Here is an 18,000-nt window from a genome sequence, read left to right on the forward strand (position 1 = left end):
TTATAGTTGGCATAATATATTATTTATACATTATAACATTGAGAAAAGAGTCAAATTCATGTAGAAATATTTTAATAAACAAACAATTCAATGTATAAAATGTTACACAAAAAGTATGGTACATAATTCTTGTGAAGTCTCACCCTGATTACACGAGTTGCCTCCGGTTTGCATCGGGTTAAATGAACAACACTGACCTTCCTATCCTCATTTAGCTGAAGGCACTGAGCATCATCATGCTTATGTGTAAATGTTGCTTACGTTTACGGTATCTGGTAGAAGCCCTTATCCAGACCGAATTCCATTTACCTCATTTATGCAGTATACTTTAACTGTTGCTTTTAAAGCATGGGAAAATTCACCATAGAAAACCTCACAGAAGTAACAATTTAAAAAATAACCTGCATTTTGCATTACATAGAAGCATTGAGTATGTGAATGAGAGCTTCTCCTTGTGCAGCTTGTTCCATCTACAATTCTGTAAATGTGCACTTCAAATATAGTGATAGTCCCTCATCTCCTGCAGCACCTCCTCCAGTGCATCCTCCAAGGTCAGCTTAGGAGGCCTGTTACAACGGATAAACTTGAGAGAGAGAGAGATCCAGTTAGGAACACACACTCAAATGTAATTAGATTTAGCACTTGGTGACATGGCAGAAATATTTTACCTCTTTCACAATACAAGACTTTTCATGACTCCCAAGATTTAGGTTCGTCAGTAACATAGTAATGCATTTGTACTTAAACAGATTTAATGTTTATCCTGAAATATCTGTGATATGCTTAGTGATACTGACAGAAAACATATTGAGACATAATTTATGGGAATATCTAATCATATCATCAGCCCCATGTCGATTAATGACAAATTTTGAAACCACTTAGCAAGGATTAAATGTCTACACACTGCATCTGCATGAATTAGACATTACAGTCGAGTGAACAAAATATTTGCGAATTTCTCCTCATCACTTACCAAAAAAAGTCACCTTCTTAAGAGATCTTTACCTCCTTCGTGTCCTCCAGCGTGGTGTATCTGTAGTCGGCGGGCCCCAGGGACTCAAGCATGGCTTGGTGTAAATGCCTGCTGGACTGGATGAAGCTCCTGGTCAGTGTGAGCTGCTGCCTCAGCATGTCGTTCAGAGCAAACACAGCAGGACTGTACGCCGTTAATGCTGCAGGACAGAAGAGAGCCCACAGATGTTCAGTCTACAGCTGTGTTCATAAACTGCGGGGTTGAAAGCTTCCAGGTGGAAACTAGCCTGGTTAGTATGAACCTCAAATATCAGAGTAACAGCACTGTGTGGATTTGATGTGTCACAGGAAATGCTGTGCAACTGAATCATGGAAAATGACAAAATAGCATGCTTTTGGGGTCTCCTACCTTCCATAGCTTCAGTGCTGATCATGTGACTCGCCACAGGCGTTGGATCCGTGTAGGACATTCCTACTGATGGGTCCAGTACAGACTGACCTGCTCAGGAAACAGTCACATATCCACTTGGTTTATATATCCCCTGGTTGTATACCATACACACTATATAGCATTTTTAAATAATCAAATCTGAGAGGTTTGATTGATTGATTAGTTTTCTATAACAGCAGCTCTGACGGTTGTTAACTCAATGCACTTCTTTCTGTAGTAACAACTAATTCACAGAGATTGTGGCAAACACACAACATAATGTAAGCCTAATAATAAACAGATTTTAAAAACATATTACTTTTTCTCAGTTATTTCACAAATGAAAACAGGTAATAGTTTATATGGTGAAGAAGTCTCCTGAAGTATTCTGCCAGGAGTTTGTGCTTTCCAGTTTCTTGGTAACATGACAAGCTACATTTTGTGTTATTAATGTCAAGAGGCTGGTGCGTGAGCAACTGTTTATAGCTGCTGCAACGTAAGTGATAACAGGAACTAACGTGTCTCATGACCATTTACAATATTCAGTGTATCTATAAATGGATTCAGACTGATCATTCTTTAATTACAAAAAATTGTTTTCAATTATAAATTGCTGTGGTATAAGAGGAAAAAACACTTTGGGATGTGCTGTTATTGCAAAGAAAAAAAACAACAAAAACAAACTTAACAGTAACTGTCTTTGCATTGGGCTAGGGATGTCACGAGAACCGATACTTCGGTACCAACATTCTTAAAACGTGACGGTACTTGTTTTTCTGCACTAGCGTTGGACCCGGTTCTAATGGAGGTACCGAGGTTGCGATTCTTCCGGACCTGATGGGGGCAGCAAATACGCGCAAGTGTTTTAGTCGGTCCACAAGTGGTGAAGAAGAAGAGGAACGCCTACAAGCACATGGGAAAAACTACAGAAGTTTAGCTTAGCTTAACAAGTTTAGCTCCGCCCCGACTCGAGAGGAAAGCTAGTATCGGTTTCCGGTGGGCAACAGATGCTATCGTTCATTTCAAACAAAGCGAGGAAACACCTGGAATTTGGCGAAGCACCTGAAAGACGGTCCTATATTATGTTTGTGGCAGCTGCATTGTGGCCGTGAAACCAGCTAACGTTATGCTCCATGTAATGTTTGCGATAGACAGTTATTTGTTAATGACGCCAACGCATTGCAATGTTATAGACTACCTCCGAATGGGCCACCATACATCGCCATTCAGCCCGTGTCCTGTCAGCTAAACGTAGCCTAATGTCACTAATAATTATTCAAATGTTCATGCTTTTAATAAATCTTTTTGGCCTGCCATCATATCAGTGAATTTAAACTAATGCTTGCATTCAGAGTATAAGGTGTGTGTGTGTGCGCGCGCGCGCGTTCAAGAGTGCAACTCCAATCATTGTCAGACAGTATTTGATAACTACAATTCATTCATTCATATTCATTCAGTCATTCATTCATTCTCTCTCTCTCTCTCTCTCTCTCAGTATCAGCCAGAGGAGGATGTCCTCCAGGAGAGTTTTTAATTAAATTTTTTAAATTTTATTTTTATACCATACAGTGGTATCGAGTATCGTGTACTTTTGGTGGTATCGGTACCGACTACTAGATTTTTGGTATCGTGACAGAGCTACTATGGGCATTATATTATTTTCCTGCAATTTGCCCAAAGGGTTTTTTTTTTCTTCACTTATATGATTGTTATTTAACAATTGGCAATTTCTGCATTAAATCCATGAATACATTTAATGGGATCGTTCCACCATTGGTAAACTCTGGACGATGCTAAACTTCCATTACTTATCTTCATTAGCCTTGTCATCATCAGTAACCTATTAGCTTCGGTACCTAAAAAAAAAAGTTGATATTATAAATGGCTGACTGGCTACATTTGGGATAAGTGGAAATTGTGGATATTTCATTTTTTGGATTTTTTTTTTTTAATTGATAACTGACCAACTAGTCACCCAATTATGTACTTGTAAGTTAAGTGAGAACTCTCTTGTCCATCTGATTGCAGTTATTTCTGTAGCACATTCACTTAAGAGGAACAACTAAAGACCTACCAGAAGACCACATATAAGCGAGTCCCTCTGCTTGCGTCTGCACTGTGGCATCCTTCTTGGGTCGTCTCACACCGGGACTCTGTGGATTGGTGTGAGTATGCGTGGCGTCACTGGAGTAGGACGGGGTGTCAGAGCATCTGCCGTGGCTTAAACTGGACTCAGATCTACTGTAATGGACACTCTCGGACTTGGAAGGCTTTCCTGAGAGCATGTAATCATCATCATCGCCGTTTGATTTAGCTGAGAGAGACTGAGGCTCAGAAGCTACAAAGGAATGTTCACTTCCACCAGAGAGATGCTCGGAGATGTCGTCCACACTCTGAGCCATTTCGGTCTGGATCTCACTCTCGAAGTCACTCTCGTACCACGCTGGTTCATCCACAGGCTTGTGCAGGATCTCTCCGGCTGAGAACACACTGAGCTCCCGGGGACTCGCAGCAGACTGTGTATGAACAAACACAACGTGTTACATTGTTATATCAGAATAACTAATAATATATTATTATATGATCTTGGGTCTACCTTTTCTTTTGATAATCCAGCTATATTAAGGGTATCAGGAGCCAAATCGTCCAGCGTCATCACATTTAACTTGAAATCTGCAGAGGTGTGGAAACATGAACAATCAAAAACAACTGCCTGTTTTGTTTATTTTGCAAGCCAAAAATGATCTCCATCTCAGCAAAACTGAACATACACTGATGTTAAACGGTGTAAGGTTTTTAAAACCTGATTTAATAATTTTTTTAAAATCTCTCCCTTCCGCTCCTGAAGGAATTCTGACCAATCCCATGGATGTTTTTTGTTTGTACCGAACTGCAACATTTTCTAATGAACTTGGTTCTATCTCCCTAAATATCATATAAAATATAAAGACCTCAGTCATTTATAAATCTTTTCAAATTTGTGTATCATGATGCAAATACTGAGAAGGCACACAAGGATTCTGTGAAAGTAATCATGTTCAAAGGTTTACAGGTGATTATTATTCCATCTAATGGATCAATAAACACATCTTAAAGGGATAGTTCACCCAAAAATGAAAATTCTGTCATCAATTATTCAACCTCACGTCATTCCAAACCCATAAGACTTTTGTTCATCTTCGGAACACAAATGAAGACATTTTTAATGAAACCCCGAGAGATTTCTGTCCGTCTGTTTACAGTTCAAGTAACCAAAACTTTCAAACTCCAAAAAGTTCATAAAGGCATCTTAAAAGTAATCCGTGTGACTCCAGTGGTTTAATCCCAATGTTATGAAGCGATATGAATACTGTGTGTGCAAAAAAACCCCTAAAATTAAGTCTTTATTCACAAAATATCGTCACTTCAGCATAGATCTCTGATGCATGTTCACGAGAGAACCATGACGCATGCTCGTTGTGTTGACACAAGCGCAGATGTTTTTTGTCGAGAGCGGACAAAAATTGTCCGCAGGAAGTGCAGAAGTGTAGATATTTTGCGAATAAAGACTTAATTTTAGTCTTTTTGTGCAGACAAAGCATTTGTTTCGCTTCATAAATTTGGGATTAACCCACTGGACTCACACAGATTACTTTTACGATGCCTTTATGAATGTTTTGGAGCTTGAAAGTTTTGGTTATTGAACTGTAAACGGAGGGACAGAAATCTCAGGTTTCATTAAAAATGTCTTAATTTGTGTGCCGACACTGAACGATAGTCTGGAATGACATGAGGGTGAGTAACTGATCCATTTTTGGGTGAACTATCCCTTTAATGAGAAATTTATTTGGATCAACGTCAAACAGTATTCAATTTTGATGTGTTTTATTTTGATTGACCTACAAACAGGTGACAAATTAAAGGTTATTATGCAGTGGGGGCATTAATTTATTTTGCTGGCAATTTACTTGTCCCCTCAGTTCTTACAACAGATCACCCATGATGAAACATTTCTATTCTGAAGAGTGTGGTCTCTTCCAGGATGACCCCACCCCCATCCACAGAGCACAAGAATGGTTCGATGAATGTAAAATTTTGAGCATAATTTGTCACTCATCTGTAGCTACGGATTAATGCTGAGAGTGTATATCTTGCTTCTTACCATCAGATAGCACACTTCTCTCACTCTGCGTGTCATCATGATCAGAGGCAATGGGGAAAAGCTCCTCAAGGGACCTAATCTCACTGTGATCTGGCGCTGAGGACAGTGACGAGTTGAGGTCAGCTCTCTGGGAGAAAGGCCTGCTGGGTGAGGAGATTTTACGAGATGACGGTGGTGATGGAGAGGGGCTCTTATAATGCTGTGCTGCGAATGCTGACTGAACTGGCTGCTTTTCTTTATGCTCGGGAGCAGGCACGTCAACCTCTTTACTATTTTTCCTGTATGTCTGTGTATATGGAAATACATTATGAGAAAATATATATATATAAAAAGCAAGCAGATAAATAACAAGAAGCTCTTTACAATACTCAGAGGGAAAAAAGTGAGGGAAAATGTGAGCTCAGTGACAGTAACCGTGGCATGGTTGTTGGTGCCAGATGGGCTGGTTTGAGAATTTCGGATAACAGTATAACAGTCTCTAGAGTTTACACAGAATGTTGCAAAAAAGCAAAAAAACAATATTTCCAGGCAGTTTTGCTGACAGCAAAGCCTTGTTGATGAGAGAGGTCAGTGGAGAATGGTCCAGACTGGCTTGAGCTGATAGGAAGGCTACAGTAACTCAAATAAGCACACATTACAACCACAATGAACAAATAAACATTTCAGAATGCACGTTAAACCTCGAGATGGCTTGTTTCCTCTCCTGTCAGCCAAAAACAAGAATCACAGGCTCACCCAAACTGGACAGCTGAAGGTTGGAAATACACTATATTTCCAACCTTCAAATGTTTGTGGACACCTGACCGTCACACCCATATGTGGTTTTTTTCTTAAATGTCTTTGTATGCTGCAACATGTTCCAGGATGACAATGCCCCTGTGCACAAAGCAAGGTCCATGAGGACATGGTTTGCCAAGACTTGGAGTGGAAGAACGTGACTGGCCTGCACAAACCTCAACAGAGCTCTCTGACCTCAACCCCACTGAATACCTTTGGGATGAATTGGGATGAACTGGAACACTGACTGTGCACTAGGCCACCACACACGACATCAGTGACTGACCTCAATAATACTCTGGTAGCTGAATGAGCAAATCCCCACAGCCAAGCAGTCTTCCCAGGAGACTGGATGTTGGTATAACAGCAACGGGGGCTAAATCTTCAATGAGAGGTTCAACAGGCACATATGAGTGTGATTGGTCAGGTGTCTACAAATCTTTGACAATTTAGTATATATTGCTTGTTCATTTTGCAGTCTATCTAGATGAGCGTAAGTGTAGTATTCACTGCAAAGGTAGCTTTACCTTAACAGCCCGCTGAGGACTCGTCTCTGTCCGTCTCATGTCTTTGACTCCATCTGGTGATTCGAAGGATTCTCCTAGGAGTTTACGCATGTCTTCTTCATCGCTGTCTACACTCGCACCTTTTTGCATAAGAGACACTGAGTGTGTAGGGCCCATGCAAATATCTGTATGTGGCCTCTCAGACTCCTTCTGACTGTTAGGACTGGATGTTTTCTTTTTAAGGAAATGGCTCCTGTTGGTGGCACTCAGCTCACTGCTGGACTGGACAGAGAGACTGGATTTGTGGTCTGCAACAGTGTCTACGCCAAGCTTGCTGTTTGTACGATTTCTGAAGCGGTCTTCGATCAGCACGAGTCTGCTTAGTGCCACACTCTGTGAGCCACGCTGAGGGATGAACTTGTCCTTGCTTGTGTCAGCAGATGACGACTGTCTGTTAACATTCTTCTTTAGAAATCTACTTCCACCACCCATGCCAAACTGTTCTACTGGCTCTGTTTTATCAGGATGAGCATGATAATTTTGCTTTTCACTTTCAGCGCCTGAGGAGAGATCACTTAGGCTGTGCACAGGCATCTGTCTGGATTGCAGGACTTTTCCAAAGCTGGCCTGAGAACACAAGAAAGGTTCAATTGTTGACAAAGGAAGCACATTATGCAATTCATTTAATTCAATTCCATTTTATTTGTACAGCGCTTTTAACAGATATTCTCACAAAGCAGCTGTATAGAGATCCAGATGTAGATTTGGTTCACTAATAAAGCCAGAGGCAACAGAGGTGAGGTCCCTGTGACCACATGAGGAAAAAAGGAAACCCAGAGAGTGGGATTATAAACCATTCCTCTCCTACAACAGTACAGTATACTGTAAAGTGAAACAGTATTGAAAGTGTGTTGAAAAATTGTTCAATAGGAGTTTATTGTGAATACGAGTGAATAAGAGCACAGGACAGTCTTTAGGATTACAGCAGCAGCTCTTAAGTTCTTAGGTTTTTGCTTAAGCAGTGATGTACACTGTCATGCTAGTTAGGGATGTTTTTTTGTTGGGCTCAGCATGCCTCCTGTCCTTAAAGCCGCTCTCTCTTTCCAATTATAAGGACAATTCGATAAATACAGCGCGTGTAAGAGATTTTACAGATAAATAACTCTCATTATATCTTCTAAATCAAACATCTTTCTGAAAAAGAACAATTAGGGGATATTTGTTGCCTTTTGTTTATGGTATTTATACAAGGATGTGTAAAAATACTTTTGTACAACTATTTAGTTATAATTTTTTCACCACTGGCTTGTGTGGTTTTAATTGTGTGATATTTTTAGACTAGGTTTATCAAACCGTGAAAATTTCAAACCCTGGCATGGATGTGAGACCATCCACAGCAGCAGATGAGTTATGAGGCTGAGTTACTTACACTGACCACGTTTTCTCTTTTATCATCCCTTAATGTTCCGCTGTTTGTGACTCTCTGTCCAGAGAGCTGAGCCTTTGCCCTGTCCAGAGCTGAACTGCGGATGCCTCCACGAGTCCACATTTTAAATAATAAATACTGTTGTTTTTCGCACACAATACTATTACTACAACGAGATGCTAGATAGTTAGTTCTGTATAGAAACACTGCGTTGTATTTTAATTACCGACTAGTGTTAGCTAACTGACAGTGACGGATTATGTTTATCTGTCATTATCGATGTCGCTCATTCTATATATTCCTTATTGGATAAAACATTTCCTTATTGGATAAAACATTAACTAGTTCAGCTAGCCAGCTAATTTGGTTCCCGTTATCACGACAACTCACATGATTGTGCAGCAACATTAGCATTCAGATAAGAAAATACCTAATACAACTTTTACAGTATCCTTAAATTAAACATTTTTTGTATTAAGATAAACAACAACAACAACAACAAAAAGTCGAACTGTGATTTTTCCAGTTAACCATAACGACCAAAAAAGCGTCCGGACAACGGAAGTAGCGTCACATGACTTACGGAAGTAAATCCACAATATTGTTACTCGAGTTTGTTTCTGTTGTATGTGCCGGGTTTTTTTTTTTTTTTTACTATCCTTTGTGCTTTACTTCTGTGGACCTATACATTATATACATGATTTAATTTGATATTTTTTCATGCATCTAAAAGTAGAGCATATCGGTTACTACAGACCAATGAACTTATTGGTCAGTAAAAAATTAGCTACAATATGAACAGCGCATGTTTATGGAACATAAAGCTTTTTAACCGTTGATTGGGCTACAGAAAAAAAAACTTAATATAAAATATAACGAAATCTCACAAAAAACGCATAAAACAGAATAGATACCAGAAGTCCAAAAGACCAGAACACAAAATACTGAAATGATTATTGTTATTAATAATATAGTAATAATACTATTTTTAATGGGCCGGGGCTACATCACCACCCACTGTCTCTGCGCGCGACGCTGCCGTTTAACTCGTGGTCTCCTCTGATTGGCTGAGCGTCGGACCAATCAACTGCAGCCATCTGTGCAGGAACAGATAGCTGACGGAGGCACATTTCCCTTCTTTACCTTTTTAATACTCGCTCATTTTTGTCGCCCGAGGCTGTCAGAAATTACCTCGATATACAGGTGCAAATATGAAAATTTCCCTTGCACTTTTTGCCGTATATGCTGTCGGTATCACTGTCGACGCGACGGTGTTTTTCAAGGAGCAGTTTCTGGATGGAGGTAACGTTAGCGCTTGTTTGCTTTCCTTCACTCATTTCGACCCTCCAGTCCTGGGAAATATTATAACTAACGGAATATAAATTAGCTGATACTAAGTATGTCATGTCTTATAGACCTCAATATCTATTAGGTTAATCAGTTAAGATAATTGCATCGTAATCCAGCTGATTGACTTTAAAATAAAAAAAATAATATGTGAGTCAATGATCTGTTTGTATTCTAGACTTTTCCCACAACATAAAACTAAATAAATAAATAAACAAAAGTATCAGTGCTCTAAAATTCTTAATAAATATAAGCCTTATGGTTTGGTTTTTATTTATAGGCTGCGGTAAGGATAAATAATATTTATCTTGCACGAATCTTTCACGTCCACATATTTTTTACATCATAAAACGTGTTTTATTCTTGCAGAAGGATTTAAAAGTCGATGGTTGGAGTCCAAGCACAAATCAGACTATGGACAGTGGAAACTCTCTGCAGGAAAGTTCTATGGTGATGCAGAGCTCGACAAAGGTGAAGTTTCATTTTCGTCCAGCTGCACTCAGACATTTCATGACTTTGTCTAAGCAAATAGATTCACTTTCAAAGAGAGAACCATGCAAATTGACTGTGAGCACTTACGCAACTTAGTCACCTTTATTACATTCACCACTGATTCAAATTTGTATATTATAGCTTTTCCTGATATTGAATTCTGCTGTTTGTTTGTACCAAAGGTCTTCAGACAAGCCAGGATGCCCGGTTTTATGCCCTGTCCAGTCGGTTTGAGCCTTTCAGCAATGAAGGTAAACCTCTGGTGATTCAGTTCACAGTGAAACACGAGCAGAAGATCGACTGCGGAGGTGGCTATGTAAAAATCTTCCCAGCTGATCTGGACCAGGCTGACATGCATGGCGAATCTCAGTATTACCTCATGTTTGGTAAGCTGTGATGACACACGACTATGACGCTCACCACCTCATTACACCTGTGTGAGGATCTGTTCAGTAGCACATTAGCTTAATTATGCATAATTGTTTCAAGTAAAAAGCATAAATATTTTTCTTTTCCTAAAATGGAGGATTATTTTTGCTTTCACTAGGTCCTGACATCTGTGGCTACAGCACCAAGAAAGTGCACGTCATTTTTAACTACAAAGGACAGAACCATCTGATCAAGAAAGACATCCGATGCAAAGTGAGTTACTGTATTTAACAATACTCTAAATACGTTGTGATGAATCGTAATACATTTATAAAAGTCAGCTTACCAAGCATATTTTTTTAGAGGGAATATTGTCAAAAAAATAACCACATGCTTTAGAGCTGAGAATGTTCTGGAAGTAAAAATGTCTTTACGTTCGCTGTACCACAATTACAGTAACGATAATGATGGTAATGGCTATTTGGAGTACAATTTGACATCATTTTTACAAACCAAACCAAAAGTGTCCTACTGACACACAAACAGGAACAAATATCATAATTCTATACCCCATGCTACTTAAAAATCCCCAAGCCAGTTTCATTTACACACTGCACTTAGTGTGACTTTGTTTAGTAGGATAATTTATAAATACAAGTAATTACAAATGCATGACTCAGGGGGCCCATTCTTCGCACATGACAAACCACATCCCCAACCACAAAAAAACAAAACAAAACAAAAAAACAAGCTAAGATGAGGTATTTCACATTTATTAATCATGTTTTGGGGTCATTTGGTTTTTTTTAAATGTACCTGAGAAGTTGCATTGCATTAGCCAGAATGAGTTGAAAGGACAAGTGCATTGAAACTCAAACCCATGATCTGTGAGTCAGTAATTGGCTAATGTGTTTGTTCTTGCACATATTATAACAAAACATGCATAAGTTTATTTTAAAATGTTATTAATGGGAATCATAATGCTTACACAAAGTTTAGATTTAGTGCAATGTCCTATTTTAATTTCATGAATTAATAAATCTGTGTCAGTGTTTTAATTCATCTTTGCACATCAAAGAAAAATGTGTATAAGGTGCAGTAGTTCAATTATGCTTATAATTATGCTTTAGGTAGCAATGGCAGTGTCTCATATTTATCCCCATGCTATAAATTTAATTTAAAAAATCTGTCCATAGACATAACATATGACACACGAACAACGTTCAAGCTGTAAGGTTGTTTGCGCTTGTGGGCATTTTTAAAGCAAGCAGAAATGAACAAAAAAAAGAATTTCATGAATAATTTGAGGACTGATTTAGTCTTGTTTACATTGAGCCTGGTTTTCAGCTGACATACTTGTTGTCTTGGTAACAAGTCATGCAAAGCTTTAAAGAACGGACAATGAAGAACAGGATCGTGTCAGATCTTCACCAATCCAGTACATGTACTACAAACAGGGTTCAGGGCTGATTTCCTGTGTTAATGATTAAAAACAAGGAACTGGTTACTTTTTGCATCACTCCTGTTTTTCTTCCTTTTAGTTATTTTTACAAAAAGTTACTTAAAATGTTTTGTACCTTAACTTACATTTGTTGATAAATGTCTGCTTCCATTTTTGTATTCCAAATAATATATGTGAGTAGACTCTCAGGGCATAGTATCTGTTGGTCGGTCTCTTAAAAATGCCTTTTGTATGTAAATGTTTTTCATGAGTACAGAATTGAATGCCCTGATCCAATATGTGGATTACTACTCACAAACATTAAACCGATGTAAAACATGCTGTGTACACAAAAAGCAGTATAAACAATAATTACAAAATAGCAGCAGCACTGGAGAAAATGAACAACTGTTGTTGTTGTTGTTGTTGTTGTTGTTTTTCCTTAATGAAAAGGTTGTGGATCACTGAAATTTGTGAATCAGTGATTCATTTGTCTAATTTGCAAAGCTTTAAGATATGTTTAATGGAATTACTGAGTAGTGCCTTTCTCTCTCTCTTATCAGGATGACGAGTTCACAAACCTGTACACACTGATCCTGCGGCCCGACCAGACCTACGAAGTGAAAATCAACAATGAGAAAGTGGAGTCGGGGTCTCTGGAGGAGGACTGGGACTTCCTTCCTCCCAAAAAGATCAAGGATCCAGAGGCAAAGAAGCCTGAGGACTGGGACGACCGCGCCAAAATCGACGATCCTGAGGACACAAAACCAGAGGTTAGTCTCAGCCAGGAGTGCAATTCAGACAAGTTGTACATAAATTCATACATCTAAATTCCTAATTATTAAACATTATGTGTTAAGTACTTATAAGCTGCTTTCACACTTCAAGCATTGAGGAAAATGTGCTGGATTTAAAAAAATGTGTTTGTGAGCAAATATGAGGAGATTTATGGAATGTTGAATTGAAAATATTTTATTGCCAGTATTCCAGTGGTTTTTTTCCAACGAAAAAACAACTTCTCTATTTTTGGGACATTCACCAATATGTGATGTGACCTCTCACTTTAACTGTGGCTGCATACAGTAAAGTCACACAAGCAGAGCAATTTCTCCTGATTTTCTTCCCCAAGAACTACAGGAAAGGCAAACACCCTCCTCATACCCTGATCTTTATTACTGATAATAGCTAGGCTAGTTAGTTAGCCGATACTAACTAGGAATTTTAAGAGCGTTGTTATGGTTATTGTGCATCACACGAGCCACTTTTTTCATATTGGCACAAATAGGTGCTCTGACCAGCAATAATTTGCTACCCTGTGCAATAGGCTTTACTGGCTAACAAATTGATATAGTCCTTGCTGCAGAACCAAGGGGGTGGAACTTGACCTGATCTCTAAGCCCTAGCTCATGTGATGCTGTACAACACGGAACATCAGACACGCTCCCTAAAACACCCTGAAGTTATCTCCACCCCCTGAATTTTGGTTCAACTCCACCCAGGTAGGAGGAGCTTGATCAAGTCTGACTCCACCCCCTGAACTTTTGGTTTGGCAGCAAGGGGTCCTTGAACAAACCTGAAGCTGATCTAAAATGCAAGAGATTGTTAAACAAACAAACAAACAAAAAAAGCTAAACACTGCCATGTCCATCACGGCTCTGTTTTAATCAGTTAGCTGCCCAAAATATATTATTACATTTCTTTAAATCCCAACCTTGCTTGCTCTGTGTTGTTTGTGTCAGGACTGGGATAAACCCGAGAACATTCCTGATCCTGATGCCAAGAAGCCCGATGACTGGGACGAAGATATGGACGGCGTGTGGGAGCCACCCATGATCCCTAACCCCGAGTACAAGGTACATCATGTAGCATTTTGAGCTTTTATTAACAATTCCATCAATTTCACATTTCCACCTAAGCAACATTTTTTTTTAAATAACACTTTAAGAATAGTTTAAAATACAAATTTCAAATAGAAGTATGTGATTTGGATCTGATTTTGCAGACGTGCTGGAAAAGGAATATTTGTGAGTCTATATTTTTTAATCAAGTGTCAGGTTTCAATCATATGTCTGGTGTTGCCCTTTAATTATGACCACAAATAATGCTTTAGGATCAAAACAGGACAAATTACTTATTAAGATCAAGAACACAAATCCAATCCTAATTGAATTGTGTTTGTTCCTTAGATATATGGGCTTGAGTTCTTTGAAGCAATACAAAGCAGGTCTCTTCTGAGACTCTGGCTCAGATACTCTGGCTCTCAGGGAGTTGGACACATGTGTGCCAAAATAATTGGAGTTCCTCTGAGGTCCCGTACGTCTCTTTATAAACAGATATCAAGTTGTCATATATTGTTTTGAGCCGTGAATGGCTGTAGTCAGGCTGTCGTTTGTTCGAGGTTCCCAAAAGGAAAAACGAAACACAAGAGACTAGTGGAGTGTGGTTAATGTGGTTAGTGTAGTTAAAATAAAACTATTCCTGCTGATGAATAGATCCAGCTTTAAACTGCTCGCTGGGGATAGATAAAGTTTGATTGTTTGATTAATTGACGGATTAATCACTTGTAAAATGAAAAATATGTGATGTTTAAAATGAATACATAAAATTTGTGTAACGTGCTGAGGAAATTTATAATTGTTTAAGTTTGGTGAATGTGGGCTAAAACATGAAAAATAGAGAAAAACCCGCTAATGCAATGTATACATAATAGCCACACAAATCGTATTATCATGTAATGGTAGTAAGGACTAAAATCTTGCAGGTGTGCTGTTATGGGAAAATAATTAATAATTGCATGATATGATTTACTGTTATCACCCCAAAGTGAATTATTTTCCTTTAACAGCACGTCCTGATGTGTTTTATATGGCTCATACCACTAACAGTACACACGTAACACATTTATATTGATTAAAAAATGACATGTCATACTTTTTTATCTATTTATAGTTACAGTTAATCTTACAGGAATGTCTGCAAAACTAGTTTGTGTCCATGAATAGCTATAAATGATTATTCTCTCACAAGCCTCTCCCCCCCCCCCCCGTGTAGTTAATTGTTAAAGAAAGTTGAAAATGAAAGAAATAATACTATATTAGAACGAGTACTTTAATACAAACCTCTGATTTGCTGTGAAGCTGCACTACTGTCAGAGCTGCAGTTATAAAAATCCTTCTGACCAGCCAGAATCAACAATTCTGCAAAATAGGATATCATGAAAACAATCATATACGATAGTTATACCACATACAGAGCATACAGATCCACCAAGATAATGATGCTATCCTTACATCCTTTTAAAAAAAAAAACAAAAAAAAAAAACACCTACTTCTCATCTCCTAAGATCATTTAATCTTCAAACGCATAAGGCATATCTCACTGGCTTTTTTTTTGTTGTTGTCTTTTTTTGTTTGTTTGTTTGTTTTAAATCCCAAAATATTTCAAATTCAATATTATAATATTAAAAATCCAGTTTGGTTATGTTTGAGTTGTTACATAGTAACTCAGATTTATTTCCAGCTTCCTTTGCCCACTGTACAGCTGTCAAATCCCTGCTATTTTGAATAACACCATTTTGTGTGGTTGTTTTTCTTTTTTTTTTCTTTTTTTTAGGGTGAATGGAAACCTAAGCAGATCGACAACCCCAACTACAAAGGAACGTGGGAGCATCCTGAGATCAACAACCCAGATTATACACCAGATACTTCAATTTACAAATATGACAATATTGGAGTTCTCGGATTGGACCTGTGGCAGGTATGGTTTGATGGGCAATTATTTAACAAATTATTTAAAAATGGTAAATAATCTGTTATATAAACCTGCAGTATCAACAATCTTTTTATGGATCGTCATTGGCCATCAATACACAAAAGCAAATTCCCTTTGTTCCTATAAAAGTTCATTTGTCATTATTAGATATATACCATAAATACTATGCAGTGGTGATGGTGTTTATAAATCATATTTGTATTATACGTGTAGGTCAAATCTGGTACCATCTTTGATAATTTCCTGATCACTGACGATGTCAAGGAGGCAGAAGATTTTGGCAAAGAGACGTGGGGAGCCACAAAGGTATATCCACTGGCACAAATTCTTCATAATATTTTAAGTATTTGCATATTGTTTTTGTACAAACATTCATAATGGTCACATTACCTCAGGGCCCAGAGAAGAAGATGAAGGATAAGCAGGAAGAGGAGGAGAGGAAGCAGAGGGAAGAGGAGGAGAAGAACAAGAAGGAAAGCGAAGGTGACGAGGGAGATGACGACGAACCCGAAGACGAACAAGAAGAGGACGTGGAGGAGGAAACTCCAGAGGAGCCCAACCTGCTGGACGATGAAGAAGATGAGGAAGATAAGCCTTCTAAAGACGAATTGTAGACGGTGTCAGAGCTTTCGAGCGCATTTTAGGAGAACCTACTGATCCTCCCCCACTCAGTGAAGCTCTTTCTGTGGGCTCTAACTACCCAACCAGGACAATAGAGTAAGGGTGTGCTGTGGTTTTATTTCAGTTCAGATGGTGAGGATTGTTTTCCCACTGCCGTGCCCCTTTGTTTTCAATCATAAATTAATCCTGTGAGATATTAGCCGTGCCCTGGATTTTTTTTTTCTACTGCTGCTACCCGGCTTCTCCAATTCCCACCCAAAGTCACACGTAAAACTAAATTAGACAGAGTTTGGATTATTGCCATCATGTCTTGAGGGGGGAAAAATGATGAGTGTATCATTTTTAGGTTATTTGCACTTTTTTTAAATAAATGATTTTCTTAAACCATTGCCTGGCTTACCTTTGTCATTTATTACCTAAAAACATTATTTAACTTATTTTATTTAGCAGAAACATAGTTATAAGAACTTGAAAGGAATAGAATGAAAAATTTTCTTTCCACACGTGTAGCTCATCAGACAAGGCAAGTTTCTTGTGTAGCATTTCTGTCTGTTTTTGCACTTGAGCTATGAGGATACTATTACAACCAGTTATTTAATCAATACATGCATAAATATTATTTATTTATTTATTATAAAACCTTGTTTCAAATAACATTGTCCTGCTCCTTTTAATACTTTGCTATTTTTCCCCCAAAATGATTGAGGCTGTATTTACAAATGTAAGTTCAAAGTGGAGCTATATTATCATCTGCCACTTGTCCAAGATGGCTGCCCCAGTATTCATAATCATTCAGCTACACATTCATAACAATTTGCACCAATTTAAAAATAATTTTATTATTTTGTTTAAAGATCTCATTTTTTCATTTAGTACTGCCCTTCAGAAGCTCGTATGATATTTACATGTTTCCCAGAAGACAAAATTATAATTTACACGGATCATCCGGTTTAATGTATCGTGTTACTTTCTTGAGCATCAGTGAATGTTTGCATCTTATATAATAGTTGTGTACGAGACCCTCATTTGTCCTCAGTGTGAAAAGATGGATCTCAACATCATATAGTCACTGTTGGAAAGGAGTCAAATATGCAGAAGATGCTGGAAAAGCAAAGAATGTGCAGGACCTGGAGGATTTCTCTGAAGAACAATGGGCAGTTTAATGGCTCTGAACAAACAAGGGATTCATGAACAACTATCACAAAACATAAACACAGTTGTTGATCATCCAGGTAACAACACACAGTATTAAGAGTCAAGTGTATGTAAACTTTTGAACTGGTTTATTTGTGTAAATTTAGTTATTACTGTGTCTTGTATTTGTGGACAATATGTAAATATCTGTTATATGAAATAGGTTATTCAGGGCAGTATAAAAAAAATTAAGATCCCTCATATTTTAAATAAATAAATAAATAAAAAATATTAATATTTTGCAGATTCTGCAAGGTGTATGTAAACTTATGACCTCAACTTTATATAGAATATATATATATATATATATATATATATATATATATATATATATATATATATATGCCATGTTGAACTTCCAGTGACCAGTATGTGGGAGTGTGAGAGCGATGACACCAAATTTAACACACCTGCTCCCCATTCACACCTGAGACCTTGTAACACTAACAAGTCACATGAAACTGGGGAGGGAAAATGGCTAATTGGGCCCAATTTGGACATTTTCACTT

At 38.0% G+C, this 18,000-nt stretch overlaps 2 protein-coding genes across 3 annotated transcripts; one reads left to right on the forward strand and one right to left on the reverse strand.

Moving 5' to 3' along the window:
* Nucleotides 1–443: 443 nt before the first annotated feature.
* c10h19orf44 (chromosome 10 C19orf44 homolog) lies at nucleotides 444–9,285 on the reverse strand. Of its 2 annotated transcripts, none has more exons than XM_053634516.1 (8): nucleotides 8,259–9,285; nucleotides 6,851–7,456; nucleotides 5,547–5,832; nucleotides 4,002–4,078; nucleotides 3,480–3,921; nucleotides 1,385–1,474; nucleotides 1,009–1,175; nucleotides 444–583 (listed from the first exon to the last, which is right to left on the reverse strand). In XM_053634516.1, the coding sequence occupies exons 1-8, from the start codon at nucleotides 8,376–8,378 to the stop codon at nucleotides 494–496; spliced, it is 1,878 nt and encodes a 625-aa protein (XP_053490491.1). In that variant the 5' UTR covers nucleotides 8,379–9,285; the 3' UTR covers nucleotides 444–493. The 2 variants fall into 2 exon arrangements, with proteins under 2 accessions (XP_053490491.1, XP_053490492.1); XM_053634517.1 differs by having other exon boundaries at nucleotides 500–583; nucleotides 977–1,175.
* Nucleotides 9,286–9,333: 48 nt separating this feature from the next.
* calr3a (calreticulin 3a) lies at nucleotides 9,334–16,686 on the forward strand. Its single transcript, XM_053634518.1, has 9 exons — nucleotides 9,334–9,557; nucleotides 9,972–10,073; nucleotides 10,277–10,480; nucleotides 10,642–10,736; nucleotides 12,468–12,677; nucleotides 13,644–13,757; nucleotides 15,518–15,661; nucleotides 15,890–15,982; nucleotides 16,072–16,686. The coding sequence occupies exons 1-9, from the start codon at nucleotides 9,467–9,469 to the stop codon at nucleotides 16,288–16,290; spliced, it is 1,272 nt and encodes a 423-aa protein (XP_053490493.1). The 5' UTR covers nucleotides 9,334–9,466; the 3' UTR covers nucleotides 16,291–16,686.
* Nucleotides 16,687–18,000: the final 1,314 nt, after the last annotated feature.

Source organism: Ictalurus furcatus, chromosome 10 (assembly GCF_023375685.1).
Source record: "Ictalurus furcatus strain D&B chromosome 10, Billie_1.0, whole genome shotgun sequence".
Classification (NCBI taxonomy): domain Eukaryota; kingdom Metazoa; phylum Chordata; class Actinopteri; order Siluriformes; family Ictaluridae; genus Ictalurus; species Ictalurus furcatus.